The following is a 28,000-nucleotide window of genomic DNA, read 5'->3' as shown; positions in this document are numbered from 1 at the left end:
AGTTCATATATTTCCATGATTGCGCACACTTCGCTGACTTCTAAAGCCCGGATGGTTTGGTTGCAAAGACAAAACGACGGCTAGCACAACTAGCACAACTAGCACAACTACTACTACGTCTAGTGAGCCAACGACTACATGTACCTCGAAAGGCTGGTTTGGCAGGTGTCACGACGACGTGCCTGTGACGACCACACCAGCCATGGAAGGCCATGCGTACTGGCGGACGGCCGCGACCGCGACGCAAACGGCACCATAAATTGATTAAACTCCTGGACGTCGTTTTGGTGGTAGTTAGTTTAATACAATTGCATCTACACACGAGTAACACAACAACTAAAGCTCTCGGTTTCGCTATCATACACGCGATGCCGCCGACACTTGTTTGGACCTTTCCCGCTATCATAGCTACAGAAGTAGCAAGATCGTGCAAGGCGCTCAGCTTAACAGGAAACCGCCGAGCATATGCATCTTCAATCTTTACATTCCGACACTGACTGCGACTGAGAACACGATGCCGACGCCTTTCCTCAATCAGGTAATCAAGCGAAGGTACTGATGGGTCAAGCTTCTTGCTTTCGGGCGTTCCCCAGGCTAAACCCGAGCGATCTGAGTCATTTGCCATATCTCTAGGCAGCCATCACCCAGTACGTCAAGACGGAGATATAAGAAGCTCAGCTCGGCCAACGACTAAGCTTCTTCAGCCTCGTTCGAGATGCTTGACCATGACTTCCATCTCACGACACCCCGTCTGTTCATATCCCACCTTTTACCTACCAACGATGCGCATTGCGACTTCATACACGACCTGATGCTCAGTCCAGGTATCACTAAAGAGATGCCTGCAGCCGCTGTGGAGAAGGCAATGAGCACTCCTCCTCGCGACGCTGGGAGGAAGTTCATCGCGGACTGTGTAGACAGAATGGAGAATACAGGCTATGGTCGCTACCTCATCTCTCTGAAGCCAACTTCGACCTTGGACATATCAGCACTTGAAGAAAGTACCTTGCCTTTTTCGGAAAGACGGTTGGTACCAATCGGCGTTGTATCGATGCAACATGCACGGTTCCCGTCCGCCCCTGCAGCACCAACAATCCCAGACGTAGGCTTCGGTTTACTATCTCGATATTTTGGAAACGGTTACGCTACTGAAGCTGCAACAGCACTGCTGAACTACTTTAGAGAAGAGAAAGGACAAAAGGAATTTTGCGCTTTTTGTAGACCAGACAACGAGGCGAGTAAAAATGCGTTGATAAGGTTGGGATTTGAGCCGAGAGGCCTGAGGGAGGTCCATGGGGTTGTCGAGGGAGAATTGTTGAGTGCGCTGGTATGGACCATGGGCATTGGACATGAGGAAGGGGTCCTTGAGGCAAGAGGCTTGTAGTGAGTCGTGAAGCATGTGGCCGAAGGCGAGCCGCATACCGATCAGATCCCGTAGCTTCACGTCGCATGTTTTGATTCTATACAATATTCGCATGCTATCACCCAAGCTTCCACTGCCATATTGCCTATGCGCAACCTGGTCATATGGTTCGTAGGTTCTGCACTTGACTAGCGGATGATGGACGCGTCTAGTGATGATGATGCTGCCAGCCACACGCGGAAAGAGCGCGCGATGACGCCCGCACCCTGGCGGCCTAGAGACAATATGCCAAGCCCGCTATCAGCCGAAATTTCCCGTCCGACAGTCTCGTCGGAACAACATCCGTCAAACGGTCCAACGAGTCCCGTCATTCAGCGCTGCAGCGCGCTCTGGCTCATACTTACATGCTAAAAAAGCAAAAGGCTGCAAACACCTTTAGGGTATATTACATTGATCATCGACATGTCTACACCATTGGATCAACTGCCGACGCGTCCGGAGAAACGGCGTCGACTCGAGCGTGTCGCTGCGGCCTGCGATCTCTGCAAGAAGAGAAAGGTCAAATGCGACGGCGAACAACCATGCGCTTATTGTACGCGGAAGGATCGTGCGGCTACTTGCACGTTTAGTGGTCATCATGCCCGTCCTTCCACGCGTTCCGCCGGACACACTCCTACTCACGGTACCCGTTCCGACGATATCCACCGCCCTCACGCTCGTTCCGCAGGTCATACACCGAATGAACGTGACCGCGACGAACAGGACAACGTTCTTCGGGAAAGGAACGATCGTGAAGCTGCTGATGTTGGAACATCACTCTCCCCAACACTAAGTAGAGACGATCAGCAGGGAGACACAGTAGTGCCTCTTGAAGGCCGTATCCTTCGTGACGCGCAAGGGAAGTCAATCTTTATTGGCGATTGCGCTCCGCTGTCTTTTCTACAGACAGTCAGGCACCTCATCACATCTGAGGTTGACCCAAGAGCCACTGTCCAAGCCACTCGCGACCCCATCATCGAGATTGCGCGTCCTGAATCAGCAGATCAACATTCATGTCCTCCAATCGATATAAATCAAGTGGACGCATTAGTCAATGAATACATTGCTGCAAGTAGTGGTCTCGTTCAGCTATTCCAGAAAGAGGATCTCGCTCCTGAACTGAAAGCCTGGGCAAGTAGCAGAACCTCAAGCTCAGACGACGCCGCAGCTGCAGTCTTTTATCTTGTTCTTGCTATTGGTGCACAAGAAAGGTTTGAAGAGAAGGCAGAAGCTTGGTTCAACACAGCCCGGGATCTGCTTCTGAAGCATATGTGCAGTAGCATGAATGTCTCTACAGTCCAAGGTTTCGCGCTTGTAGCGATCTTTATGCTCCGAGCATCTCAGCCGAACGGAGCTTACCTGTATTTCTGTATGCGAACAGGAGGACGAAACATGCGGATCGCTAACATTTTCTAGCCTTGGCTGCGCGCGCCGCATATGCAATCGGCATACACCGAACTGAAGTGAACGCTTCCTTTGGAGAGACCATCAAGCTGGTACGAGATCGCATCTGGAAGAGCATCCGTGTCACTGATCAACTAATAAGGTAAGAAGCAGATTGAGTTTCATTGTGGTCTACTATCACAGTTTAGCTATGTACGCTGTCTAACTTACAATCCTGGTGACAACCTCTTGGGTATATCAGAAGAGGTTGATAACCTTGCTTTGGAATCTTCGCTAATCACTCCGCTCGTATTCTAGCAATGCCTTAGGTCGACCTCCGTCTACTTCCGATGTTGACTGCACCGTCAAGTACAATGCCTTGGAGGACGGTATGGAAGCCGATGATGTCAGTGTACTGGACGCAAGCGTCCAGATTTTTATGATCATCGAACGCGTTGTCGTTGAAGTGTACTCGCGCAAACGTATATCCTTACGTATTGCCGATTATGTCTCGCGACAACTGAAGAACTGGGCATCCAAATGGCTACATAGACTATCCGGTCTTACGGCTAGACGTCGCTCTCGCGAAGCTGTAGTGGGCGCCTGCTCCACACTCTGCTCCTACTATTATGGCATAATGCTACTCACACGACCATTCCTCATTTACGAGTTATATGAATACATGGGCGCACCATTGAAAAGTGGAGGCACACAAGCTGATCATCAAGAGAAGCGCAAGTATGCGGATGCTGCACTTGATGCAGCCTCAACGCTGGTCGATACTTTACTGGCTGTCATTCGTACGAACCAGTTGCCTCGCAGGATGCCACTGATAGTGTAAGCCACACCCTCCCCTAAATTAATCACAGCTAACACGTATTAGGTCTTGGCTTTTCACTGCGACACTCGTTCTTGCAGTTGGTGTGCTTGGTGACTCAGGCCTTATGTTGGTAGACAGCTGCAAGGATGCGATAATATGCATGGATCACTTTGGTCAAGTCGACCCTCATGCGCGACAATATTCGCAGGTCGCTCAATCGCTACTTAAGATCACTACCGCACATGCCAAGAAGAGAGAGTTGCATCTGCGACGAAAACGAAAACAAGCTTCATCTGAATTGTTTGGTTTGTTGCCTTCTGAGCCTACTGGTCTTCAACCTCAGACGGAGGAATGCGAGGCACAGCCTGGCCCTGGTTCTTTGATTTCTCGAGATTCTATTCAGCGCCATGTGTCCTCCGCAGCGCCACTCGATTGGACTATATACGACGCCGACTTCTTTGCCATGCCATGGCCGAGCGAGAACGACCAAGGTCTCCAAGACTTCCTCCAACCAGGCACTCACAATCTCGATGGCGTATCTGTTGCCGACATACCCCTGTTTCCCATACACGATCAACAGACAGGTAGCGACTTCTTCCCATAGGCTCCGAAGGGATGCCTTAGCATCACGGGTATCTTTCTAAAAGTTCTTTCTCAACACCTTTCAATGCACGACTTTCGTTTCGCTCGTCTCGTCTCTCGAAGTTCGTAGGAATGGTATCAACTTAGTACCTCCTGTCCCTACCAATTCTTGCGTTTTTGGCTTCCCGGTAGCTAGTTCGGTCGAGGCGGAAGCGAGATCTCTTCTTTTAGGGCCAGTCGTTGGCTTTCCCATCCGACTCGGTATGATAATGTACCTGGTCACCAGAGCGATGTGCTTGTCGCGGAATCCGCTGAGTGCTGCGACTGCTTCGTTGAATGCTGTCAGGAGCTCAACGTTGTCTCCATGACTGTTAACATAGCTTCGGATGTTTGCGATCGCGGCGACGTCGTCAAGGAAGCGGGCGTGGGGTCCAGGCATGTAGCCACGCATTTCCGCGTGAAAGCCGCCGCTCCGGGAATGGTCGACTGAAAGAACCGCGTCGAAAAACTGTAGCAATGACGACTGACCATTGGATCCGCCCCGATATGCGCGCCACGTGCCGTTTCCATTGCCCTCGTCATAGAAGACACCGTTGGGCAGACCGGCAGTGGCCATGTTCATGCTGCCAGCCAAGAAGGGTCGAATGGTGTGATAAAACATTTGTGGGTCACACCGCTCATCCATACGTTCCAGCAGCTGGCCGATGCTTTGCATTCCCTGTCGGAAGTATTGCAGCGCGTGTATGATTGTTGTGACATCGTTGGTCTCTACTGCTTCGACTGCGCCCAGCATGGCCTCGATGAGTGGGCCTGCTCTTGCCTCCATGGCGTTTGATATGATGAAGAACCACGATTCATCATCACTACCACTCACTGTGTGCAACGCCACCATGTTTTCCGGTTGTGTCAAGTCGGCGTTCTCGCTCAATGGTGTCCAATTCCATAGATTTAGAGCTGCGTATGTGGCCACCGGATGCACCTCAAGGTACTCAGCAGTCCGCAGGAATGGTACACTGATGGCTGGAGGTAGTCGCTACGTTTGTTGTTAGTGCTTCACGTCTTAACAATTCCGGGCTGATGCTGGCATACCTCTGATGGCTCAGGACCAGCCCATATGTAACCTTGAGCTATGACGGCCAGCATTGAATGAGCTCTCTGCCATTCCGCCTCACTAGAAAGATGTGATGTGTCTAGAACCGGCAACTCGTCAACCCATTGCCGTATTTGTTGTGTCTCGACGAGTATTGGGATTTGCTCAATGATCTTTTCCCATGGTTGATAGTAGGTATGCGGTAAGCGAGTCAATGGTGACTCGGCAGGCAAGAAGCCGTTCTTTGAGATGCCGTAATAAGGGAGTGCGGCGGGCGAAGGGAGCACGGGAATCTTATGGGGACTCATTGCGGAAATAGTAGCGACAGTATTGTAGCACAAGAGTATCGGAAGGATACGTCCTGCATTGAAGCGGCGAACTCCTGCTTTATTGCACTGAACAGATAGGTCCACGCGCAATCACGGTCGCGTTCGGATGCTTGTCGGAACCCGGAACGACGGAAGCGATGTCGGAACAATGTCCGCGACCCCAATTGAGAAGGTGCAAGCTTAGTTTGCTGCAAGCCTCAAAGGCTCTTACTTCGAGACGTAATCGTCGGATCGAGATGCATATATAGTCTGATGCCGTCTGCCTGACTGTACTCTCGAATTCATACATAACATTACAGCTCTGTTGGCATTCTCCAAGACAAATACCCTTACCATCAATACATCGCCATGGACGCCGCCGCAGCAATCAAGCAGCTACGACAGGGCCAAAAGCCACAGTGGCCAGCAAATACCGAATCGTTAGAATTCGCGCACTCTCTCGACCAAAGCACAGAGATCCCCAAAACATTCCGACCAGAATTTGTTGTTCCTAGCAAGGCGCAACTCAAGCGGAAAACCCTAAAAGATGACGCACAAACCGCCAATCCAGCATCAACACCCGATGACGAGGCCATCTACTTTTGCGGTAACTCGTTGGGCCTACAGCCAAAAGCCGTTGGCGAGCACCTGAACGCATATCTGAAGACATGGGGATCCATCGCCGTCGGTGGTCATTTTACCGCTCTCGAGGACTCGCCACTTACCCCATACCAAGACATGGCTGCGGGATGCTCAAAGAGAATGGCTGACATCGTCGGCGCCTCACCTTCAGAAATCGTTGCCATGAACACACTGACCATCAACTTGCATCTGATGATGGCTGCATTCTACAAGCCTACGGAGAAGAAGCACAAGATTATGTGCGAGTGGCGACCATTTCCTAGCGACTGGTATGCAATCGAATCGCAAATAGAATGGCATGGCCTCGACCCCAAGAAGTCAATGCTGTTGGTTGAACCGGATGACGGACACATTATGACTACAAAGAACATCCTCAGGCTTATTGACGAGAACGTGGACGAGCTGGCGCTGATCATGCTACCTGGTATCCAATACTACAGCGGCCAGCTACTCGACATCCCAACCATTACCGCACATGCACGGAAGCACAACATCACCATCGGATGGGATTTAGCACACGCTGCTGGCAACGCTGAGCTGAAGCTCCACGACTGGGATGTCGACTTCGCCTGCTGGTGCACATACAAGTACATGAACGCCGGTGCCGGTTCCATCGCAGGTGCTTTCATCCACGAGAAGCACGGCAACAACGACCACTACAAGGGACTGAAGGGCTGGTACGGCCACGACAAGTCATCACGCTTCCTCATGGACAACAAGTTCGTTCCTACACCCGGCGCGCAAGGTTTCCAATGTTCAAACCCATCGATCGTCGACCTCACATGCCTAGCTGGCTCGCTCAGCGTCTTCGAGAAGACTTCCATGACCGACCTACGGTCACGATCCCTGCTCTTGACGGCATATGCTGAGCACCTGCTCTCTCAGATCGCCGCACGTAACATCAAGGACGGCGCTTTCCCCTTTCAAATCATTACACCCACAGATCCTCGATTCCGTGGCGCACAACTAAGTGTTCTGCTCCCGGAAGACGTTTTTGACGATGCGAGCGCAGCGCTGGTAGAAGGCGGTGTTATCTGCGACAAGAGGAAACCTGGTATCATTCGAGTTGCGCCTGTGCCAATGTACAACACTTTCAACGATGTTTGGAGGTTTATGCAAATCTTTGAGGAGGCGATACGGCAGAAGGGACAAGGGCAGACGCAGGAGCCTCAGTCGCAAGGAGCGCCAGTTGAGGCGAGGTTGTAGTTTAATGATCATTAGTTCGGTTATATCCCCTGCAGGTTTAGAGGATAATTCAGATCAGCAATTGCGTATCAACAGCCCAATCTCGCCTTGATACAACTCTATAAGAATTAGCATTAGGATACTATGACTTTGACTTGATAGATATACTGGATTTAGCATACAATCAAGATTGTCACTGGGCTGAAGCTCCCTTGAACGTCAGTGTACGTTTTGTTCGGAGTTGACTGAAGGACCTTTCGTTTCATTCGTCTCGTAAGCGCGCCAAAAGCCGCTTCCAGGGAATCGTGTTCCGCTGCATACTTCCTGCTGAAGGAAGAGCCATGTCATGCTGTTATTGGTACCTGCCACAACCACTAGTGTACTGCCTATACAGCCAAATCATCCGTAGAATCAATCTATTACCTCTATACTCAACACTTGCAACCATCTTTCACTATTCTAGTGTTGCATCCTCATCCAGCAACGCAATTACGAACAATCAAAGAAATGGCAGAGGCTGCTGAGATACAACTTTTTGCTTCACTTAAAAGGCATGTTCAGTCTCAACATTGCACCATTCTCTCTCGTTACTATGACGCCGTCACACTGACTCGCTTCCAGCGTCCTCAAATCTGGCGCATACTCTGATCTTACCATCATTTGTAATAACGACACGTACAAGGTCCACAAAGCCATTGTGTGCGAGCGCGCCGAGTTCTTTGCCCGCAACCTGAAGTTTGGCGGAAAGGTGAGCATTTGAAGCAAGGTGAGAGAACCAGAAGCTGAGAGGTTACCCAGGAATCAGAGAGTGGTATCATCAATCTTCCTGATGACGAGCCAGACACCGTCAGACTCTTAATTCACTACCTATATGGAGGCGAATATAAACCGTTGCTACCTGACAACAATTGTTGGGCAGGCGTAACTTTGTCTGCGTTCAAACAGGCTGCCAAAGAGTCTCGCCCACTGGACAATGCCAATTCGCAACCGTACAACTACGACTTTCCCCACACATGCAGCCATCCCAATAGAGCCTGCACTAAACCGCACATTTGTCCACATCATACTTGCAGTAACAACAAGGACTGTAAGACGGGGTCTCATCTTTACACGTGTTCCAACTTCAACTGCGAAGAATGCAACCCTTCAGCTCTTCCGTTGTCTTCAATCAACGGCAAGGCCGATCAACTCCTCCTCCACTCCGAGATGTACGAGATTGCAGACAAATATGACGTTGTCGGACTCAAGGACCTGGTCATCGAGAAATTCCACAGGGCTTGCCAGCACTTCTGGGACAGCGACAAGTTCTCTGTCGCCGCTCACCATGTATTCTCCACCACTCTCGATGACGACAAGGGCCTGCGCGACATTGTCAGTGCGACGATTAGCGCACACATGGGCTTAATCAAGAAGCCTGAAGTCAAGGTCCTCTTGAACGAATTCAACGGTCTTGCTTTGGGCATTCTAGAGGAGAAGATCATAGAGAATGGTTGGTAGAAGGAGAAATGATGGGAAGTGGAGAATGTAGAAGAGAGTACATTTACCGACACGCCTTCCAATGCAACGCCATGTCCAAAGACCCCAACCATATCCATGTCATATCTGCAAACTGACCTTTTCGTGCATATAGATCATAACATGATTCACCCCAACCATAGCTCATTCATAACCCGTCCGTCACCTACTGCAACCTCACCTCGCCCTCGTCCGTCTTAATCCCAAACTTGCTCAGCCTAATCCTCGGCACAACACCCACCAACACCAACACACTAGCAACAATAACAGCCCAATGCTGAATACCCCCCACATTCAAATTATACGTCGTCCACGTAGCCGCGCAAATGGTCGCAAGTCCCAAGACGGCAATGATATAACCCGCCATCCTATGGTACTTGTACACGCTCTTTGCATTATCCACGCTACCATATAGCTGCGGGACATAGTACTGCGTGAAGCCGACCATAGCCTGAATGTAGACGAGAATGTAAAACGTAAGACCGAGACGGGCGTGCGCAGACGCAAAGTGTTCATGGCCGGGGCCCGCTTTGTTCATCTCGATGATGATGAGTCCGGCTGTTAGCGCCGATGCGCCCACGGCGTGGAAGAGGAAGTGGGCAATGGTGCCGGAGCGCTTCTGCTCGGGCGTGTGCGTGGGTTGGAGGACGAGAGCGGCTTGGATCGCGAGGAGGAAGCCGGCCTATTGGGGGTATCAATGATACGGTTGTCGGGAGGGGGTGACTAGGGTAGTGTTGTGGCTTACGGAGTTGAGGAGCTGCGCGGTTAGCTTGGTGTTTTGAGACGTGTAGACAGAAGGGAGGGCTTACTGGGTGTGCGGAGAAGAAGATGAGTTTGTTGGAGAAGATGGCTCCCCAGATTATGGCTGCTAGCTGTTGGTAGGTCAGTGTTTGTTGTAGCATTCGACGTGTCGCCGAGGTGCGCTTACGATCCAGATGCCTGCTTGCGCGATGGGAGCAGTGCCTGTCAGTCTGTTAGCAATTTCCCTCTTGGTACACAGTGTTCGCGCAGATTCTCGGCACGTACCGATCCACAGGTTGTGATAGAGCGGCTGTCCATGTGGTTGGCTGGCATCTCCTCTTCTGCCTAGAAGAGGCTCTTCTTCGCTCTGGCCGCGCGCCACAGCGACATTTGGCGGAATTCCGGTCGCAGAAGCCATGCTGAGGATATACAGAACCAAGCACCGTGATACAAAGAGTGCGACTCGGGGGAGCGATAAAAGGAAGACACAGCGTCAGCGCGCGACTGGTGTCAGAGGGGTGCTTCGGACTTTGGGTAATGAGGAAGCTCAGGCCGACAATGACGACAACACCAGCCCCTGTACATATCCACCAATCAGCGCCATGGAGATGTCAGATGCACTCCAGACCAGCCAATGAGCGCAGAGACGACAAACAGTGGAGCAAGTGGTGATGTTTGCATCGTGGGTTTGGGGGGTGGAGAAGACGTTTCTTGACACGGACATGCATGTTTAGCGTATGCATGTTGGTCGCGTGGAACGCTTCGGCCCTATACATATCATTCGCACACACAGTAAACACCAAAGCAGGCCACGAGGGTTGAGCTACCATTGTTGATCTTAAAATATATTCTCATCTCCATGACATCGTCTCTATCGTACAAGTTCGCGCTCATCCGTAGGGCTGCACTCGCGTCATCATCTCTACCCATACCTTGGTATATATAAAGCGCCTGTTGGTATCCCCCTCTTGCTATCCCATGGCAGAAAATGCCGTCATAATACCGCCCAACCGACTATCCCAAGGGGTATGATTCTCCACCAGCTGCGCTCCCAAGCAATAATACGCCGTCAAATGCTCATGCATCCGCAAGAAACCATTACGTCCATTAACCAATCCAAATGCACATTCAAACTTGGGATATAAAATGCGAACAACATCCAGACGAGGAAAGCGCACCTCTAGTGCGTTGGTAGTAGGACGTCGACCCATGTCACGTCCCATGTGCCTAGTAGCACATGCCGTTTTCTCCAACGGCGCCGTTCGCTGATGCAGGTAGGACTAAAATCGAGTACTGTGCCTCGATACAATGTATGTTCGTGTACGTGAAAGTAAAGCACAGCCGCCCTTACTTCTTCTTCATGAGGGCAGGCTGTTTCGAGGGGTCGGCCGGATCCAGGAATTTGGTCATGGCAAGAGAGAGCTCCTTGAACTCTACAGGTTTCGTCACATACGAATTGAAGCCCGCTTCTACACACTTTGCGTATACATCACCCAGGACGTTGGCTGAGAGTGCGATGATTGGGTGGCGACGGTAGCCATGTTTCTTCTCCCATCGCCGGATCTCTTTGCAAGCCTGGTACCCATCTTTGTTGGGCATGTGTAGATCACACTGATCAACGTTAGCATGCAACAGAAGAGGTCGGTATTACTACTTACAAGAACAATTGAGTAATAACCTGGCGGCTTGGAAAAGATGGTTTCGGTGGCTTGAACACCGTCCTGTACTGTCTCGGTTTCAATCTCTATCCTGGCAAGAAACTTCAAGATCACCTATGAGCAGTTAGTATAGACCAATACACAATAATCATAGAACGAAAGCTTACCGTTTGGTTGATCTTATTGTCTTCCACCAGCAAGACCTTATGATTCTTGCCGCCTACCCGACGCTTGAGTTCTTCAAACACGAGTTTTTGGCTGACCACAACCTGCTGTGCGCTGTCTTGGTTGCGATCCGTGCTCGACTCACGCTCCTTCTGTGGGTCAAATATAATGGCAAACTTTGACGGCTTGAGCGGCCGGTAGATGAACTGCAAGCGTCGATCCAGATGAAGCTGCTCGTAATCATATACTGGTGCTTCCTTGATGAGCTCTTTCTTCTGGGATGGATCCGAGACCACGACGACAGATGTGTTACCGTACGCCATGGAGCTGAATATCTGATCTACGATGGCGTGTACCTCGGCAGTGTCATGTAACACAAGTACAACATGGGTGAACAACACCGGATTGTCACCTCCCATCATCTTCTGCGCCTCAATCACGCTAGCCTGGCCTGTCACCTGGTGGGGTATCCCTTGAGGAAGTGTGTTCTTGATGTGTCGAATCGTCGCCTCTCTGCTATGCTCTAGTGGGCAGACCACCAAGATGGAATACATGGGAGGTTGCAAGGCGCTACCAAGTGGTGAAAGACTGCGATGCGGTGACGACGCGCGGAGAGTCTGATCCGATTCAACAGACGTCGAAGAGTCGGGTTTGGGAGCTTGCGAGTCGCTGTCGGTTCGCTTGGGAGGCAGAGCTAGTTTCATGTCCGGATCCGGGGCAGGACTGGTTTCCTTCAGATAAGAAGATGCAGACGACCTTTCCGAACGCAAGCTTGACTGTCCTGTAAGTGCGGCGCTTGTCAATGAATGGTCCGAGCTCCCAGACGAGAGAGAGGGCGAGTCACGCGATCGCTCAGAAGCTGACAGGCTGGGCGCTGGAGATCTGGGAGATTCACTCTTCTCAGAAGACACACTTGACACGCGCTTGATTTGTGCATGCCCGGGGTTCTGCGACTGAACAAACTTCTGGAGAGCAGAGGGCTGGGGCGGAAGTGAAGGCACCGGCGGCATCGAGAGCGGAGTCTCAAAGGCTGGTGTGCCTGGGGTAGATACCTGGGGCTTAGGGTAGTCATCAGCCGTTGGGAGCCCAAATTTGATTGTGAAGAAGAATGTTGAGCCCTTGCCAGGTGCACTGCGAGCATCCATTCTACCTCCATGGAGTTCCACGAATTGCATAGAAATAGCCAATCCAAGACCAGTTCCACCATGTTGCCTGGTGCTGCTGGCATCAATCTGACTGAATCGCTTGAAGAGATACTTAGCCTCAGCATCAGTGAAACCTTGGCCAGTGTCTACAACCTCGAACCGGATCATAGTCTCGTTATCTCGTAGGGGACGAGAACGATCGGGTGGTTGCAGCTTGCATCGGATAAAGATTTCTCCATGCTCAGTGAATTTGATCGCATTGCCAACCACATTGAGAAGGACTTGTCTGATGCGGAACTTGTCACCTTTGACTTCTGCTGGTACTCCTTCATCCACGAGGTAATTGAGTTCAAGTCCTTTCTGTATGGCCAGGCCCATGTTCAAATCATTGACCTCCTCGAGAAGCGACGGCAGATGAAGCCATTCCATGGACAGCTTGATCATGCCTGCTTCGACTTTTGACAGATCAAGGATGTCGTTGATAAGATTAAGCAGACTATCGGTACTGGCTTTGATAATGTTGACGTGCTCTAGCTGTTCGGAGTTGAGCGTGCTATCTAGCAAGAAGTTGACCATGCCAGAGATACCATTCAAGGGCGTCCGGATCTCGTGAGACATGTTACTCAAGAACTTGGACTTTGCGTCCATAGTCTCCTTTAATGTTTGCTCGAGCAGCTTGTGGTCGTTGATGTCTGTCGCTGTGCCATACCAAGTCTCTTCGTCACCGTCTTCAGAGAGCGACTTCTCTAATAGGATCCTGACAAGATGCCACCTGTATTCGCCGTCCTTGTTGCGTAGTCTAACTTCGGTAGAGTAAGACGCTCGCCCGTGCGCATCCTTGGCGACTCTCAATATGCCGGTGCTTGCAAGTTTCGACAACTTGGCTTGGGGCATATCCATACGATCAGGCGTCGATCCACCAGGACTAGTGATTGTCCTCTCAGTTTCCGACGAAGCATCAGATGAGTTAGATTCGGTTCTCCCATGGTCTGCTGGCATGGAAGTGGGAACATTGGCGACTCCGTCCTCATCCAATTCAGGAAGCTTACACTTGATGACATCATCAGGATGCACGTGCTCTAGGAAGCCGTTGCCCAGGGCCTGGATTTCGGTCTGGCCCGAAAAAGCAGTCCATTGGGAGTTGCAGAACGTCAAGCCCCGCCGATCCGAAACAACAAAAACGATCTGCGGGCTGGAGTTCGCTAGCGCACGATATTTGGCCTCAGAAGCTGCCGTCTCCTGCTGGCGCGCCGAGTTCAGCTCAGCAGTATGCTGTTCGTGGAAGTCCATATTGGTTCCGATCCAGTGAACAATCTGTTGACGCTTGTTCTTGAGCGGGGCCACACGGACGTAGAACCATCGGTAGCAGTTATCGAATCTCTGTAGTCTCACTTTCTTCTGCAACTGTTGTCCAGTGCGCAGAGATTTGCTCCACTCTTCTAGGTACGACTCACGATCCTCTGGGTGGATTGGATTCCATGGGTCCTGCAATACCTGGCGTTGATCCTGGCCTCTGTATATCAGAAACTTTGAATTCACCCAAGTGACCGCACCAGTATTAGGCGCGGCAGTAAATATCTGAACCGGTAGTGAGTCGGTGATGGTCCTAAGTAGACTCTCGGAAGGAGGTGGCATGTCGGATGTTTCGGCGATTGATGGCCCCGTGACATGTCCATGCTGAGCTGGAGGCCTTCCACCTGGCGTTGTCGCTGCTGGCAAGGACTGGAACGACGAGCTAAAGTCTGCACCGTATGAGTGCAGGAATGAATGTCCACGGTTCGAGGCGCCTTGCAGTTGAGCGCGACGTGAGCTCAATGACTCGTCTGTCTTGTCGTTGCGTCCCTTGGCAGGATCCTCGTTGACTTGCTCTGCTACAGGATTCACCGTTACGCGTTTTGCAGTACGCTTATCGGTTTTCCGTGCTGACTGGTCGTGCGGATTTGACGTCGGAGGGTTCAATGTCTTGCCATATTGTTTCCTAGCATCAAAGTAGCTCTCGACCGCTTCACTGCCTGCAAGATGGCCAGGCGTGCCGCCCATCGAATGTTTACTCGAGAATCCGACCGAAGAAGTATCCCAGCCTGGTGTTCCAGCGATGGAGCCACCAGGGCTGTGCTTGGATCGGCCAGAGTAGTCGGAAGGGCTGGTAACACTACCTGCTGCTGAGTTGGTGATATCCTCAAGGTCAAGGTGAAGCAAATCATCGAGACTATCCGAATCTGATGGCAGGCTGATACCCCCTGAAGTGCCGGCTGTCATGCGGCGTTGTCGAATGGACGCAACTTGAGCCTGAGCATTGGTGAAGTGCCAAGCATTCGAGAACGACGTGGCCAGGTGAGGACCAAGATGCTTCAGCGAGTTGGTTAGGTTACGCGGGTATGGGACAATGGGCGACAGTATCGACAGAATCGCAATAGGAGCTTTCCGAACAAAACCTTCTTTGTTCAGCGATGTCGACATGGACTGTTCTGATTGCCGTCTTGTCATAGGTGGCATTTGCGACGGCGTAGTAGTAGCCGGTGATGCCATCTCTTGCGATAGGATAGGATGTATCAGCGGTATGTGCGTGACTGTGCTGGCTCTGTCAACGCCGATAGCCTCAACCATGCCATATTGTGTGTAGTCTTGCGGCGAACGGGAGGGGTTGAAAGTCTCCTCGTCAACGTTGCCCGTGGCGAAGAAGGGATTGGCGTCAGCGTCATTCTGAATAGCTGGTGAAGGAGCGGGTGATTGTGCCCACGGTGAGCTCGGGTATTGCTCGTACTCCTCGTAACGTTGCGGCAGACGGGGATCGTTGGTTGCTAGATTAGCTCGGCCACGGGCAGCAGCAGTTTTCTGGGCTTCTTGTGCAGCAGCACTGCCCTGTATTGCAGAGGGTTTGGGTTGATCCTGCTTGTCCTTGCCTAGGTCTTCTTTGGATGTTGCATGCGAAGTCGAGTAATCCCTAGTAAGAGTGACCAGACGTCCTCTCTCCAAAACACGGTTGACACCTGTGTTGTCGATGAGGGCATCTGGTTCATGATCAAGAGCTCGAAGTACATGGTACACAGCACTGGGTGGCGATGGTTCTCCCACACTGGAGAACTCTGGATCGCTGAAAGTAGGACCGCCTGTTGGAGTTGAACCAGCAAATGCAGGAGAGGCGCCGTCAAACGAAGCCTGGGAAACCTGTCTCAGTGGATGCTCTGGCCTCGCCGACATGTGGGGTGCATGGCTGGCCGCCCTCATCGGACCTCTTGGTCGGGTAAGCGGGGCTGGTGTTGGGGTATCTGGCGATGTGTTGGATCTCTGGCGTTCGTGGCCTGCGAAGGAGTGATGGGAGAATAGCTTCGGTCTGCGCTCCGGGATCATGGTGGCTGGTGGCATATGTGCATGTTCATTTTCACGCGAGCCTGACTCTTGTTCCGATGGAAAGTGAGTGCCTGTTGCTTCCTGGTACGTAGCTGCGAGGGGACTTCCGTTGTTGGTCGTGGCAGTGAAGCTAGTCTTCTGCCCCCACGGCACATTCTCAATATCAGACGCGTCCGCCGGCACTGCCAAGGTCGCTCTTTCTGCGCCGTAGTGATCACGCATGATGGAAGTCACAGCTGTCCACCAAGCAGGAAGACCAGGCTCGGCACCTAGGCGCAATACAATTTCGTAGAGATTGGGACTAGGGAATCGCGGGTCCTCTGCATCTGGGCTTTGGTAATGTCTCCCTCCTGGGGCAAAAGGCGTACTCGATGCGGCGGGGGTGCTGCTCTCGGAAGCAATGCGCTCTTGCGGGGCTGCGTACTCTCGCGATTGGCCGGCAGCTACAGTAGGTGACAGGTTGGTGAAGGGCATGTGGAATGCCGAAGCCCATCTTGGCGTGTTTGGGACGGAGGGGAAAGGATACGACGGGGTGCGGACGGCATGGGCGGCGGCGGGCGTAGGTGGCATGCTGCCGCGAATGGTTCTTGCCGATTCCGTGGACTCGGTCGACGTGGTAAGGGCCGTAGGTAGCGGGTTTGGGCTTGGTGTAGGGCTGCTAAAGGCTCCCTCGAGGGTGGGCGAGATGCCGGGCACAGGCTCTTCCTTGATGGGCGATATGCGACGGGACCCCAGGGCCTGGGCTTGGGCATTGCTGGACGAGGAGCGCAGACGGGCGCGCTGCTGTTGCTGCTGCAGCATCTTGAGCTGCAGGCCGCGCAGTCTCTCGACTTCCATCTCGTCGGGCGAGGCCTCGCTCAGCGGCGCATCCTCTTTGTCGTCGGCCGGCTGGCTCTCGGGCTCGCTCATTTCCGTGTCGGTGGCTCCATCGTCGCTGCGTTCGCTCGTGGGGCGGGTCTGAGGCGAGGATTGCGACGTGTGCGACTGGTAGGGCTTCGCGTCGCTGGCAGCCAGTCTTTGCAGTGGCGGGCGTGCGGTGGGTGGCGTCGCGGTCGGCTCTCTCTTGGAACTAGGAGAGGGTGACGGGGCCTTTGTCATTATTGCATTCCCCAGTCTCCCACGTCTTGCGCAAGTGGTGTCGTGATGGGGTCGAGGATATAGGGAGCATAGATGGGATGGTGAGCTATGACGTCGCGGCGGGTGCTCCTGGCAAGAATGGACGGTGTAGAGGCCTCAGCACCATGGACAACTCAACAACTAACAACAACAACACACGACTATAGGACCACCGGTGGTACTGAGGCTATCGTTGCGTGTGCCCGTCAAGGCCGAATCCCCCCGGGGCGCAGGCGACAAGCTGGGAGTGCTTGGTGAGTAAGAATCAGGTGGTGGGCACATATGCCAGGATCAGGAGCAGGATAGCCTCGCGCCCGTGGGCTGAATTCAACACACACGCCCGCACACACTTACAGAAACGACGAGGCGGCGCTCACACTTGGGGACGCGTTGGACAAAAGCAGTTTGGGGGAATCGTGGATCGCGTAAATTGATGAGTCCTGGCGCGGGAAACCGTCTTGCTCCTTTCTCATTACAGCCTCTCCCGCTTGGACGAAATTGATTGTTGGCAGAGAACCGCCCTTCGCTATGATCGAGTCTTGGCGCTCGACGTCATCAGGGACTGTAGTAGCCGCGCCTCCGGGTGCCTAAGCCGAGTCTGACTTTCGACGCCCAACCACCGCGACCACCACACCGCACTTGCAACAACCTTCCGCGGAAAATACTCATCGCGATCTCGTGAATCCCACTTGTAGCAGAGTCGCGCTACCTGCCCCTGCCCCGACCGCTTCTCGACTCGTTCCAGAAGTGCTACTTTTCAGGTGGCTGATAACTAACGGGATGCCACGTTGTCCCAATTGGCTGGGTTCCCCTGCAACGCGTCAGTAACAGTTTCCTATGTGTCCTCGATCCGGCTTAGCCCAAGTGTGCCAGCCGCGAAGACGCTTGCCGCACCAACGCTCTCAAATCGTGAACTAGAGAGCCTCATTAGCGATATTGCTGACCCTCACTCGATTGACGTCTTGAATACGCTATCCCGCAAAATTTGGCCGTTCTGTCAGTGCTCGGTCCGAATGCACGCCAGCCTACAAGTAGCCAGCATGGAACCACAAGTGGTGTCATTATGCCCAAGGGCGGACCACCCGCCTGGATCTTGCAGTCCGCACTAGGAAGCCTCAGCGGCTTTGGCGCTTCTATAATTCTAGCACTGGCGCTTCTACAATTCTAGCACTGGCGCTCTACATTTCTAGCACCTGTCAGGCGAGACACAGTAACAGAGAATGCCAAGAGCTGCCATGCGAGACAAGATGTCGTCTACAACTCCAACAAACTCTAATTGTCACCTGAACTGCGGGTACCTGCCTCACGTGCGAACACCACACGTACCCACCACCATGCCCTCTCAACGCTCGGCATATGGATCTTGATATATGGACCTTGATATCAGTTAGCTTACCTGCCCCAACCATGGCCACTATCCCACTATCCCACGATCCTGCCATGTCCGCGAAATACCGCAACTCCTTTCCGAGCTTCGGAAATATGTTCCCTACCAATCAACGTCAAACGGTTCCAGGTCGGGTACCTTACAGCGATTGTCTCCAACAAATACAGATCTACAGGCAATCGCAGTATCAACACGCCACAGCCGTCGTCAGTCACGTCGATCTTCAAGGGAACCACTGCTCCGTGGAGCTCGACATCTGTAACAACCACGAAATGCAATCGCCGATCGGATCGAGGATCTTCGCCACCGTCAGATGAGGCCGATCGAGCCCTGCTCACACTCCAGCAGTCCGAGACCTGGCACTGTGAACTATCAAACAGGTTTCAATCATAGTCAATGACTGATAAATGTGGCCTACTAACAAGTATTGACGCAAAGCACAGCATAGAAATCTAGTGTTGCGATCGACTACCGCTATCGATGCGGGATCCAACCTCATGCCACAAACAGGAGTAAATCGTCTATTTGCTGCCAGCCTCGGTATTGATATTGGCACCAGCACTAGCCACACAAAGATCCAATACCACATTTCCCCTGAACTCTCCGCCACAGCTCAAACTCGGCTCTCCGTCCCTCGTTCGCTGAAAGAAATATATCTTACACCAATCGTCTTCGTTACAGTCGATCGGCTCACAGATGTCACCGTCGCAGCTCTCCTCTGCTTTGAACGATACTCTTAGCCCACCCTTGTATCCGGGACATAAATCAACTTTGTGCTTCCTGTCTTCGGCCGACATGGACTGATCCGTAATTTCACGGCGATTTTCGGTGTTGAAACCGATGCCATAAAGCAAGGCATGGTCAAGCGGATCAGCGCAGTCAAGGAGCGAGACATCGTAGTTGAGTTTGTGGTAAGGTAGCTCGTCCAGCGGATTCTGCACAAGCGCGTATTCAAACTGCAGAGCCTCACTCAGATTTGCAGCAGTGAAAATCTTGAGTGAGACACCCTGGCCACGCAGTTTGTCATAGTCTGCACAGTATTCTTCTGCGCCCTCAACATTGGGGCAGGTGACACGAAAGGATTCATTATAACTTGCTCCAGATGCGATGGTGTGTTGAATGTTTTCTTGCCATGCGTTCCAACTGCCGTTGTGTGAAGCAACAATTGGGCTTGTGTCGTCAATTTTGGTCCTGTTTCCGCCAAGCGGCCAGGCACCAATGGATAACACTACCAAGTCTTCACTGCAGCCGTTGTTGATGACAATTTTGCCATATTCTGGCCCAACCTCAGCTACGATTGACTCCATGGGAGATGTCGGTGACACATCCGACGCAGCTGCACTTACACCAACAGTGCTAAGGCTAGATGGCAACAGGCTTTCCGAAGCCATGGCTGGAGATGCAGAACCTGCAAAAGATGTTTCGGTCGTGCTCATCGACGAGATGCTGCTAAGCGCCGAACTCACAGGCATGTATCCCACAGTTGCCGATCCAGAACCTAGAGGTCCCGAATACGTAAACGGTATCGACATGAGGACGAAGAGAAGCAGAAACCACTCGATGATTCCGAAACCCATCCTAGTCGATGACGAATAGTTTGCGGTATAGTTCTCGCTGCTTTTATATTATGAAACTGATAGAGATGAGTAGTGGATAGATGGAACTTGTGCTGTGCAGAGGACTTCAGGGAAGATGGTGTATGTATGAATGTGAAAGCGAGCGCGATAGTTGAAGCATATTTGTATTTAATGACATGAGTCTTCGGTGATGATTTGTAAATATGCTGGAAGTGACTGTTGCTGTTTACCGAATATCTACTTTGACTAGTATTGTGACTACATCTCGCGCACCGTTATGAATCTTCGCGACTCCGTGCATGAGAGTCACAAACATTGGAAATTCTTATCATCATACAGCCCGGGCCGCGTACGCGACCACGACATTTTCATCCATTTGCATTGCTTGTATAGCGTGACATCCATTGTGTCGTTCTGTACCTCAAAACTGGCTCGAAACGTTTTAAGTCGCCAGAAAGGGCTGCATGTCGTGCCTCTCGATAAGATGGCATGCGTAGATAGAAGCCAAGGAAGGTTGAACTGCAGGGTGTAGCACTGTAAAACAGCTGTCACCAATGTAAAGGCGTAAAATGATGTCATAAGCGGCGTCTTAAGCTTGTCACAGCCCTTCCAACCACACAACTGCCCCGCAGTGCGGCCCGCCTGATCGTCCACCTTCCTGTATTCGGCAACATCTGCCTACGGCGCCCTTCACGTGAATCGTGCCTGAAGCCTTGAAGACTATATCAATAACGATGCTGCTGCTTCACAGCACATAGGAGACGGGCTGCCCATCTTACCTCGATTTTACAGGTACATGTCCGCTGCACCGCACAGTATGACCGCCAACCTCGACACGCGTCGCATTCGATCTGCCACACCCGCTGAGCTCCGGGATTACTACAATCAGATACTGAAAGATGCACCTATTGGAGAAGTCACAACGCAGCTTCTTCAAGTTGTCGAGAGTGGCTCAATACCCCCAATAACCTTCGCGCCATGGCTCGGCGTAGCAAAATCGCCTTCCGTTATCCGCGAAGCACTTACGCAAGATGTCTCGGTACTGATTCGCAAGTTTGCAATCAAGCAACTTCGTAAATCGCTTTGTTCTTCGCGATGGAAAGAGACGTGGGAGGGGATCGGAGGTACTGCGGGGGTGCTTGACATCTTTGCGGGCCTCTCGGTGCTCGAGGTTAGATCAGCTTGTACAGCAATTGGCAGTTGCGGCAAAGGTACGGATCTGGATGAGAAAAGAGAGCTTTTCACGCAGTTATACAAGGCACTGCACCCTGATCGATTCCCGGATTCGCCACATAAGACAAAAGACAAGCGCGCACTCGGACGATTCTATGCGTCCCTCATTCCCGCATGCTCGGCAGACCTGGTGGCGGAGGCTATTATGAGCGGCTTTAAAGGAACATGGAAAAATACGCGGGGCAAATATGTCATAAAATACTATCCGGAGTATATGCAGAAAGAGATCCTCCAGTCACTCGGTGCAGAGGAGTCATCTCCCGTTGACATCTCGACCTTTCGAGGTCTATTGCATCACTATCCACCGGTAAAGTCGACTACAACAGGGTTCTCTGAATCTATGGAATTCTCTTTGATGGTTCTTGAAACCCTGAGCAATTCACCGCGTCGCGTAGTAGAGGATAGAGTTTTCGTCGACCAACTCGTCAATCCTCTCTTGAAACGCGCTATCAAGAACCGTACAGACTGGAGCATTACACAACGAATCGTCAACCTTACAATGCATTATTTAGATATGCATCCAATCAAGGGAGGCCAGCGATCTGGCCTCCAGGTCGACTTCCTCCAGCAAGTTGCCTTTTGTTGGTCACAGCAACCAAGTCTGTTCGAACAGCAACTACGAAGGATCTGCTCTCATCCAGTATTTGGCACAGTCAGCAAGACTGCAATTGGAGACTGGGATAACGTCCTCACCGGAATCCAAGCAAAACAAAGCTACCCACTCTTGAGACTCTGCTACCAAGCGTCTACGTCGCTTGATCTGGACAGCGACGAAGACCTTGCAAAGACAAAGGGCTCAATTCATCCCGAATTCTTTTCTAATATGTCCCCGGAAGATTCTCTTCTACTATTCACTCGTTTGCGAAGAGTCAGAGGAGACACAGATCTGATCTACTTGGGTTATGGTGGTGGCTCCATCTTCAGCTTAGCGTCTACCTTTGACGGTTCTAGCGGTGACCCAAATATTATCCATATCTGGCTACTGAACTTAAACAACAAGGAAGAAGAGGCCAAGACTATGGCCAAGGAATACATCGATATGCGCAAGAAAAAGGCCGCCACTGCGTCTCAACCTGACCAGCGCGCTTTCTTCGCCAAGTCAGCGATTTTCGCGACCATAGCCTGTGGATCACTTTGGATGCTGCAACATACGATGAAGTGGACCAACCGTTTCTTGGGCGATCCGACTGTGATTCGTGAAATCAACCTACAAGCGTCTACTAATGAAGGAGTACGTTTGCTTTCAGGCGTTCCTGAATTGATCAACAAACGTTTGAGCCTGACAGAGCTGCAACAGCGGGTATACGCAGCAAACTCGATTCTACAAGACATGTTTGATACAGCCTGCGAAGCCCTCAGGCAGCCATCGTTTCAAGCGTACAATTGGTATGGCGTTTTTGAGTTATTCTATCAGGTCATCAAATTGCGAATCGATCTCACACCGATGGTCAAGAAGCAGCTCGACGCTTCTGACGAGGATGTACTGACAAATCTTTGGGCTGATACGATCTCGATGGTCATTGCGGTTGAGGAAAAGGCGCAGAAAGATGGTTACGAAAGACTTCAGGCGAATCTCTTCCGCGGCATCATTGCCTATAATAAGCCCTTCACGTATGAGCTGGAGAGTTGTGATGTATCAACATATGCATTCCTTGATTCCCTCGCTCGTGCGAGAGACGAACTCTGGTGTAGATTGCGCCCATTGACGTACCCTGCTACAGTCACACTTCCTCATCCTTTCCCTCGAGGACTTCCGCTCCAATACCTTACCGCACCATGGACTTTGAACGTGGAGGATCTTAGTAGCGTTGCTCCTTATATCGCATCACGCACTCGACGCACCGTGTTTCCTGACTCGGAGGCTGCTCTCCAACCAGTACCAACGGACAAAGATTCTCAACAGGCCATTGGGATGTTCGTGGACAGCTATCAACATGCTCTGCAACTTTACATACCCAAGGATCGTGACAGAGTCGAGACACAAACCCGTGTTAAGAGAGCATGGGAGTATGCAACCGGTCCTTTGAGTTCCAAGAGAATGGCAGAGGATGAAGCAATACGCTTCTGGAAGGACAAGAAACCACGACTTATGAGTGAGTGGCCGCCTCAGGGTGCAATGAGCACTGTCGAGAAGCCTTGGCCATTGATACCCGACGACGATGGTTCCGGTGAGCCGTGCGAGTGGAATCCCTTTTCGTCGAGACCGGATTTCCCCAAGAGAGAGCTTGATGAGCTCGCCTACGTCGATTTTTCAGTAGGCATATCTGAAAACTCGACCTCAAGACCACCTGTAAATCTCCCCGTCATTTCATCGGCTGAAGTCCCTGCCTACAAAGATGATCCTCGACACATCTGGAGTGACACACGCGGTATGGGTGAAGGCGGCGTCTTGTCGGCTTTGTTGTATCTTGATACGAAATATGTCGGTGATAATCGTCTACTAGCTACGCCATTCCCCTCTACAACAGACGTACGATATCCTTCCCTGTTTTTGGACGACGACTTCCTCAATGCGGACGAGCCCAATCAATACACAGCTGCTAGGGCGATAAGAGGCCATCTCGACACAATACCACCTCTATTGTTGGCGCAATCCTCGCATAACCTTGATAAGGCACTCAACAAGTTTGATGCAGATTCGGAAAAAGAAATCAACGCGAACCCTCACGAGGTTTCGATGGAGCTCATTACACGATTGGGTGAAAGCGATAGGCCCGGTTTGGCCATGCAGTCAGTCATTCGAACAATTCTAGATAGACCAGAGTCGAGCTCGTGGCATCGGAAACTTCTCAAACCTAGTCTTCTCCGACGGCTTCCAGCAGCGCAGGCGGAATACCTCATCGAAGCGTTCACCGATGAGCTCATTCATATGCTTCGAACAAAGGATAAGAACAAGAAGAGTTCAGACCACCAAAAGGTTGCATCAAGTGACAAGTTTCATGTCAAAGTTACTACGCGCAAGATGCTAGCTCAACTTCTCCAAGACTTGGACCTTGTTGGGACGGATTATGCTCTTTCGATATTGCGAAAGCTCTCCAATGTGGATGCACATGTCGACGTCCGGCTCAACGTAATCAAAAGTCTTCTAGCCTTGCTCGAATCTGGCTCTCAAGAGCAATCTCGTGAAGTGTTTACCATCCTGGAATCATTCATACCGCTAGCTGGAGCCTTGGATGAAAGAGAGGCACTAAATGAAGCGCGCTGGGTAAAATGCGAGGAGACTCTGTCACTTCCCGAGCTCCAAGCAGGCATCATGGGAACTTCGAGTTCAGATTCGCCAATCCTGGTCGCTTTGGTCACTTATCTTCGTAGTGGGAAGATCCCGACGACCGAGATTCAGCCTTTCGTTGATCGTATCATGATGCCAATACTGCAAACCCTCAGAGATCAGACAGCGAGATGGGTGGCATTGTTCCTTCGGAAACACGGGTTCGAAGATATATTGCTTGGAGACTTTAACATCCCATCCATTCCACGAGACCCATCGGTGAATAGGACTTTACTTTCCATGGGGACGGAAAGACTGGGTCATATTCCGCGTACTATACTGGAAGAATATGTCACGTATATGTCTTTCAGGGCCGCAATTCCAGCGCCCTTGCAAGCAATGAACGAACGGCTCGTTGCAGACCCAGCACTGCGCTCGCTGCCCGAAGTCGAAGCATGGATGCGACTGTATGGAAAATCGCTCGATGTTCAAAGCGAAGGTACGGATATTGTTGGGCTTTTGGATTATGTTATGGAAGATTCCGAAGACCCTGCCATTACGCCAAAATCCATTCAAGAGCAATTTCTCAAACTGTTCACTGCATTACTTTGGAACGATACGCCAGCTTACACCAAACTCACAAGGCTGTGTGATAGACTTATGCTTGGCGGCTATCTCGGAAGGACGTGGTGGAAGCCATACGGAAAGCCAATCTTGGAGGCGATGGTGTCCTACATAGACACTTTGCGCACGAGAGAGTGGGGACGCGATCCTGCCCGGAACCCATCAGTATTACCCGACACCTTTTCTTGGCGTCTTCGCCTGCTTGATTACCCATGGCCGTCTCTCGATGAGGAGAAAGCATCCCGCGAGGAGAGATGCAAGGTCTTTGCGAGCCAGCTGGTCGCCATCGCTGATGAGTTGAGTAGCCTGTCAATCTATCACAAGCAACTCGATCAGCTGTCTACCTACATCGCTACTGATGCTTCTACGGGTAGCCAAAGAGCAGAGATAAGCAATAACCGCGTCTTGACCGCAGCTTATGTAGGCGACATCAGTAACACAAGACTGAGCTGGTTGACAGCACCGGAGTTGCTGAGGGTCGAGATTGCAGCAATGCTGGTAACGCGGGTGGGCAACCAATTGTGGGAAGCAAACACTACCGTAGATAAGGACATTCGGGGCCGATTAAAGGCGGTAGTGGAGACATGGAAGGCATGTGAGAACGAGGGCGTTAGGAGAAAGGGATGGGAGATTGAAGAAAATTACCTCAAGTAATCTTACGTAGAGAATGGAGCACTTCAACCACGACGGCTGTAATTAGCGGGTTGACCTTTACGTCATTTCGGATCACCTGATGCCGCTCAAGGTTCGCTGGTGGCCTGACTATTCTGACTTCGCAGTCCAGCAAGCTTCGCTTGACCTAGATACTACAACCCACAAAGTGCAACGATGACGGCTTCCGAAAGCGTTTCAGCCTCCGTATTGGAAAGCATCACATTGAGACGGTATCAATGGCCACAGCTCAACGACCGCCAGCCCATTCCTGCATTCTACCGACCACTGATCTTTCTCCTCACTGTCATCCCGTTCTTCTTCCGAAACCGGCGTTGGGTCGCTATCTGCGTTTTCATATTGATTCTCGACCTGTGTCTTAGATCACCAGGTTATACATTCGGCAACCCCTCAGCCGATTACTACAACGGCTCATTCTTCATCGCCGCTCCTCTCTGGTTCCTCGAATTCGCCATTCTTTCCCCACATGAGGGGCCAGACGCCCCAACTTACGTCGGAAATGCAAGCTGCAGCGGTACTGGGAGCAGGGAGAGCTTGGATGTTATGAGACCGACGTGGCGGAAAGTACTCCGTGTGTGTTCGCTCATGGTTCCGTCGCATCGCGGTATCGGTTGGAACTGGCAGGTCAAAGGCGTTCCTGACGATCCATACATATGCCTTCCTAAATGGGCCTTCGTGAGGACGCACATTTGCAAGGCGTCAATAGCGTATGCACAATCCTTGGGAATGCTGGTGCTGCTGGCATGGGGTTCGACCGCGGAGGCACGGCTGTCATCGGGAGCCTATTTGCATCGTCTCATCATCAATATGCTCATTGGCTGGTTCGGTGCAATATGGGTCTTGGGCCGATTAAATGGCTTTTACAGCTCAATAGCGGCGGTTTCCGTCGCGGTAGGAGTGTGCGAGACATGGCAATGGCCACCACTCATGGGAAACCTGAGGGATGCGTGGTCCGTGAGGCAGGTGTGGAGTGTGGTGTATCACCAAACGATGAGAAAGGTAATGCGGAAAGTGATTCTTTATCCAGTCGTCACACCATCTTTGACTTCCGCCACCATCGTACGATATGAGTGACATGCTGACATAAGGGTCTGTTTTAGATCATCTCGCAACCCGCAGTTCGCATAGCTCGCCTTCTGGGTCTCCGCAAGGGCAGTCTCGGATCTGCACTTACTCAGCTATTCATATCTTTCGCAATCACCTGTTTGATACACAAGTTCCAAATGTTCATGGTAACGCGCAGAGACATGGGAGAACTGTCATTTTTCATGTCCCAACCGGCAGCCATTGCTGTCGAAAGCCTTGTGCAATGGGGTTTCAGTCGGATACGGTCCCGAACAGCTGGCCCTGACAATAATCAACCTGCATTGTCAATGTATGCAGGCTATATCTGGGTAGTCTTCTGGTTCTCCGTTAGTCTACCAGTCTACGTGAAAGGTTGCAGAGACGCAGGGATCATCCGTGATGAACTCTTCGGTAGTAGACCTTTCGATGCTGGAGTGCGCTTGGCGGATTGGACTTCTTATTGATGAAGGGCATATCTCCAACCAAATGAGAACATAGAGTGGCAGCTTCAGTAGCTCAATTGAAAAACCTATGACAGGACTGAACCCCGGAAACGATGTATCAGGGTCTAGAAAGTCGAAGGCTGGTAACCCCTGCGCTACTGTGCTGGTAAGAGTTTAGCGGCGGTCTGTGCTGCCAAACGTCATCTTTCTGCGTTCACGTACTCAATCAACACCACACATGCAACTGAGTACTGCAAAGCCTAACTGGAATACGAGACTCAAACTCGCGGTAATGCATCTGCATCTGCTTATCTTAATCAGGAAGATGCCGGGGCTCTCCTACCCACGTGCCCCCAATGGTAACAATGGGTACGCCCCAGAACCTCACCTACCGGCTCCTCCCTGACATACTCCATGCCAATTAGGAGAAGAACCCTTCTTTTACAAGACATCTTGATGCCACAGTGATGTAGATTTATGGCTCAGGGAACCTCTAGACCCTCTCGGGATTATGAACTCATCATCTCCAGTAACCGCAAAGCCAACAAGGACGGAATCTATAAGAGGGCGTCTCCCTACTCTTTGAATTGAACAGCTCAATTGTTCGATACACTCGCTATTCTTTGAAATTCACTCAATAACCAGTAGTCGACCAATATGTCAGGCTGCTCGCTCGTTGCCGCAGGCT

General features: G+C 51.5%; 10 protein-coding genes across 10 annotated transcripts; 6 read left to right on the top strand and 4 right to left on the bottom strand.

The window, feature by feature from the left end:
• Window positions 1-715: 715 nt before the first annotated feature.
• GT037_008972 (uncharacterized protein) lies at window positions 716-1,394 on the top strand (the record flags this gene model as incomplete). The annotated part of the gene is made up of 2 exons (XM_038934019.1): window positions 716-1,327; window positions 1,389-1,394. 2 exons carry the CDS (start codon window positions 716-718, stop codon window positions 1,392-1,394), a joined length of 618 nt encoding a protein of 205 aa, XP_038783364.1.
• Window positions 1,395-1,825: 431 nt separating this feature from the next.
• On the top strand, window positions 1,826-4,209 carry GT037_008971 (uncharacterized protein; the record flags this gene model as incomplete). The annotated part of the gene is made up of 5 exons (XM_038934018.1): window positions 1,826-2,771; window positions 2,819-2,948; window positions 2,995-3,038; window positions 3,115-3,622; window positions 3,669-4,209. The coding sequence occupies 5 exons, from the start codon at window positions 1,826-1,828 to the stop codon at window positions 4,207-4,209; spliced, it is 2,169 nt and encodes a 722-aa protein (XP_038783363.1).
• A 60-nt stretch (window positions 4,210-4,269) lies between these two features.
• Window positions 4,270-5,585, bottom strand: GT037_008970 (indoleamine-dioxygenase family protein; the record flags this gene model as incomplete). Its single annotated transcript, XM_038934017.1, has 2 exons — window positions 4,270-5,220; window positions 5,277-5,585. 2 exons carry the CDS (start codon window positions 5,583-5,585, stop codon window positions 4,270-4,272), a joined length of 1,260 nt encoding a protein of 419 aa, XP_038783362.1.
• A 321-nt stretch (window positions 5,586-5,906) lies between these two features.
• GT037_008969 (kynureninase) lies at window positions 5,907-8,909 on the top strand (the record flags this gene model as incomplete). Its single annotated transcript, XM_038934016.1, has 3 exons — window positions 5,907-7,429; window positions 8,034-8,160; window positions 8,211-8,909. Coding segments are annotated over 3 exons (2,349 nt in total), but the record flags the coding sequence as incomplete, so codon positions are not given.
• Window positions 8,910-9,093: 184 nt separating this feature from the next.
• On the bottom strand, window positions 9,094-10,086 carry GT037_008968 (uncharacterized protein; the record flags this gene model as incomplete). The annotated part of the gene is made up of 5 exons (XM_038934015.1): window positions 9,094-9,609; window positions 9,673-9,684; window positions 9,737-9,799; window positions 9,856-9,890; window positions 9,954-10,086. The coding sequence occupies 5 exons, from the start codon at window positions 10,084-10,086 to the stop codon at window positions 9,094-9,096; spliced, it is 759 nt and encodes a 252-aa protein (XP_038783360.1).
• A 929-nt stretch (window positions 10,087-11,015) lies between these two features.
• Window positions 11,016-17,085, bottom strand: GT037_008967 (histidine kinase hhk2p; the record flags this gene model as incomplete). The annotated part of the gene is made up of 3 exons (XM_038934014.1): window positions 11,016-11,279; window positions 11,327-11,440; window positions 11,494-17,085. The coding sequence occupies 3 exons, from the start codon at window positions 17,083-17,085 to the stop codon at window positions 11,016-11,018; spliced, it is 5,970 nt and encodes a 1,989-aa protein (XP_038783359.1).
• A 1,926-nt stretch (window positions 17,086-19,011) lies between these two features.
• GT037_008966 (uncharacterized protein) lies at window positions 19,012-20,067 on the bottom strand (the record flags this gene model as incomplete). The annotated part of the gene is made up of 1 exon (XM_038934013.1): window positions 19,012-20,067. One exon carries the CDS (start codon window positions 20,065-20,067, stop codon window positions 19,012-19,014), a length of 1,056 nt encoding a protein of 351 aa, XP_038783358.1.
• Window positions 19,880-20,147, top strand: GT037_008965 (uncharacterized protein; the record flags this gene model as incomplete). The annotated part of the gene is made up of 2 exons (XM_038934012.1): window positions 19,880-20,085; window positions 20,141-20,147. The coding sequence occupies 2 exons, from the start codon at window positions 19,880-19,882 to the stop codon at window positions 20,145-20,147; spliced, it is 213 nt and encodes a 70-aa protein (XP_038783357.1).
• A 737-nt stretch (window positions 20,148-20,884) lies between these two features.
• On the top strand, window positions 20,885-25,786 carry GT037_008964 (uncharacterized protein; the record flags this gene model as incomplete). Its single annotated transcript, XM_038934011.1, has 1 exon — window positions 20,885-25,786. One exon carries the CDS (start codon window positions 20,885-20,887, stop codon window positions 25,784-25,786), a length of 4,902 nt encoding a protein of 1,633 aa, XP_038783356.1.
• A 174-nt stretch (window positions 25,787-25,960) lies between these two features.
• GT037_008963 (uncharacterized protein) lies at window positions 25,961-27,333 on the top strand (the record flags this gene model as incomplete). Its single annotated transcript, XM_038934010.1, has 2 exons — window positions 25,961-26,758; window positions 26,905-27,333. The coding sequence occupies 2 exons, from the start codon at window positions 25,961-25,963 to the stop codon at window positions 27,331-27,333; spliced, it is 1,227 nt and encodes a 408-aa protein (XP_038783355.1).
• Window positions 27,334-28,000: the final 667 nt, after the last annotated feature.

Source organism: Alternaria burnsii (assembly GCF_013036055.1).
Source record: "Alternaria burnsii strain CBS107.38 chromosome Unknown 697, whole genome shotgun sequence".
Taxonomy (NCBI): Eukaryota; Fungi; Ascomycota; class Dothideomycetes; order Pleosporales; family Pleosporaceae; genus Alternaria; species Alternaria burnsii.
This window is presented reverse-complemented; position numbering and strand designations above follow the sequence as displayed.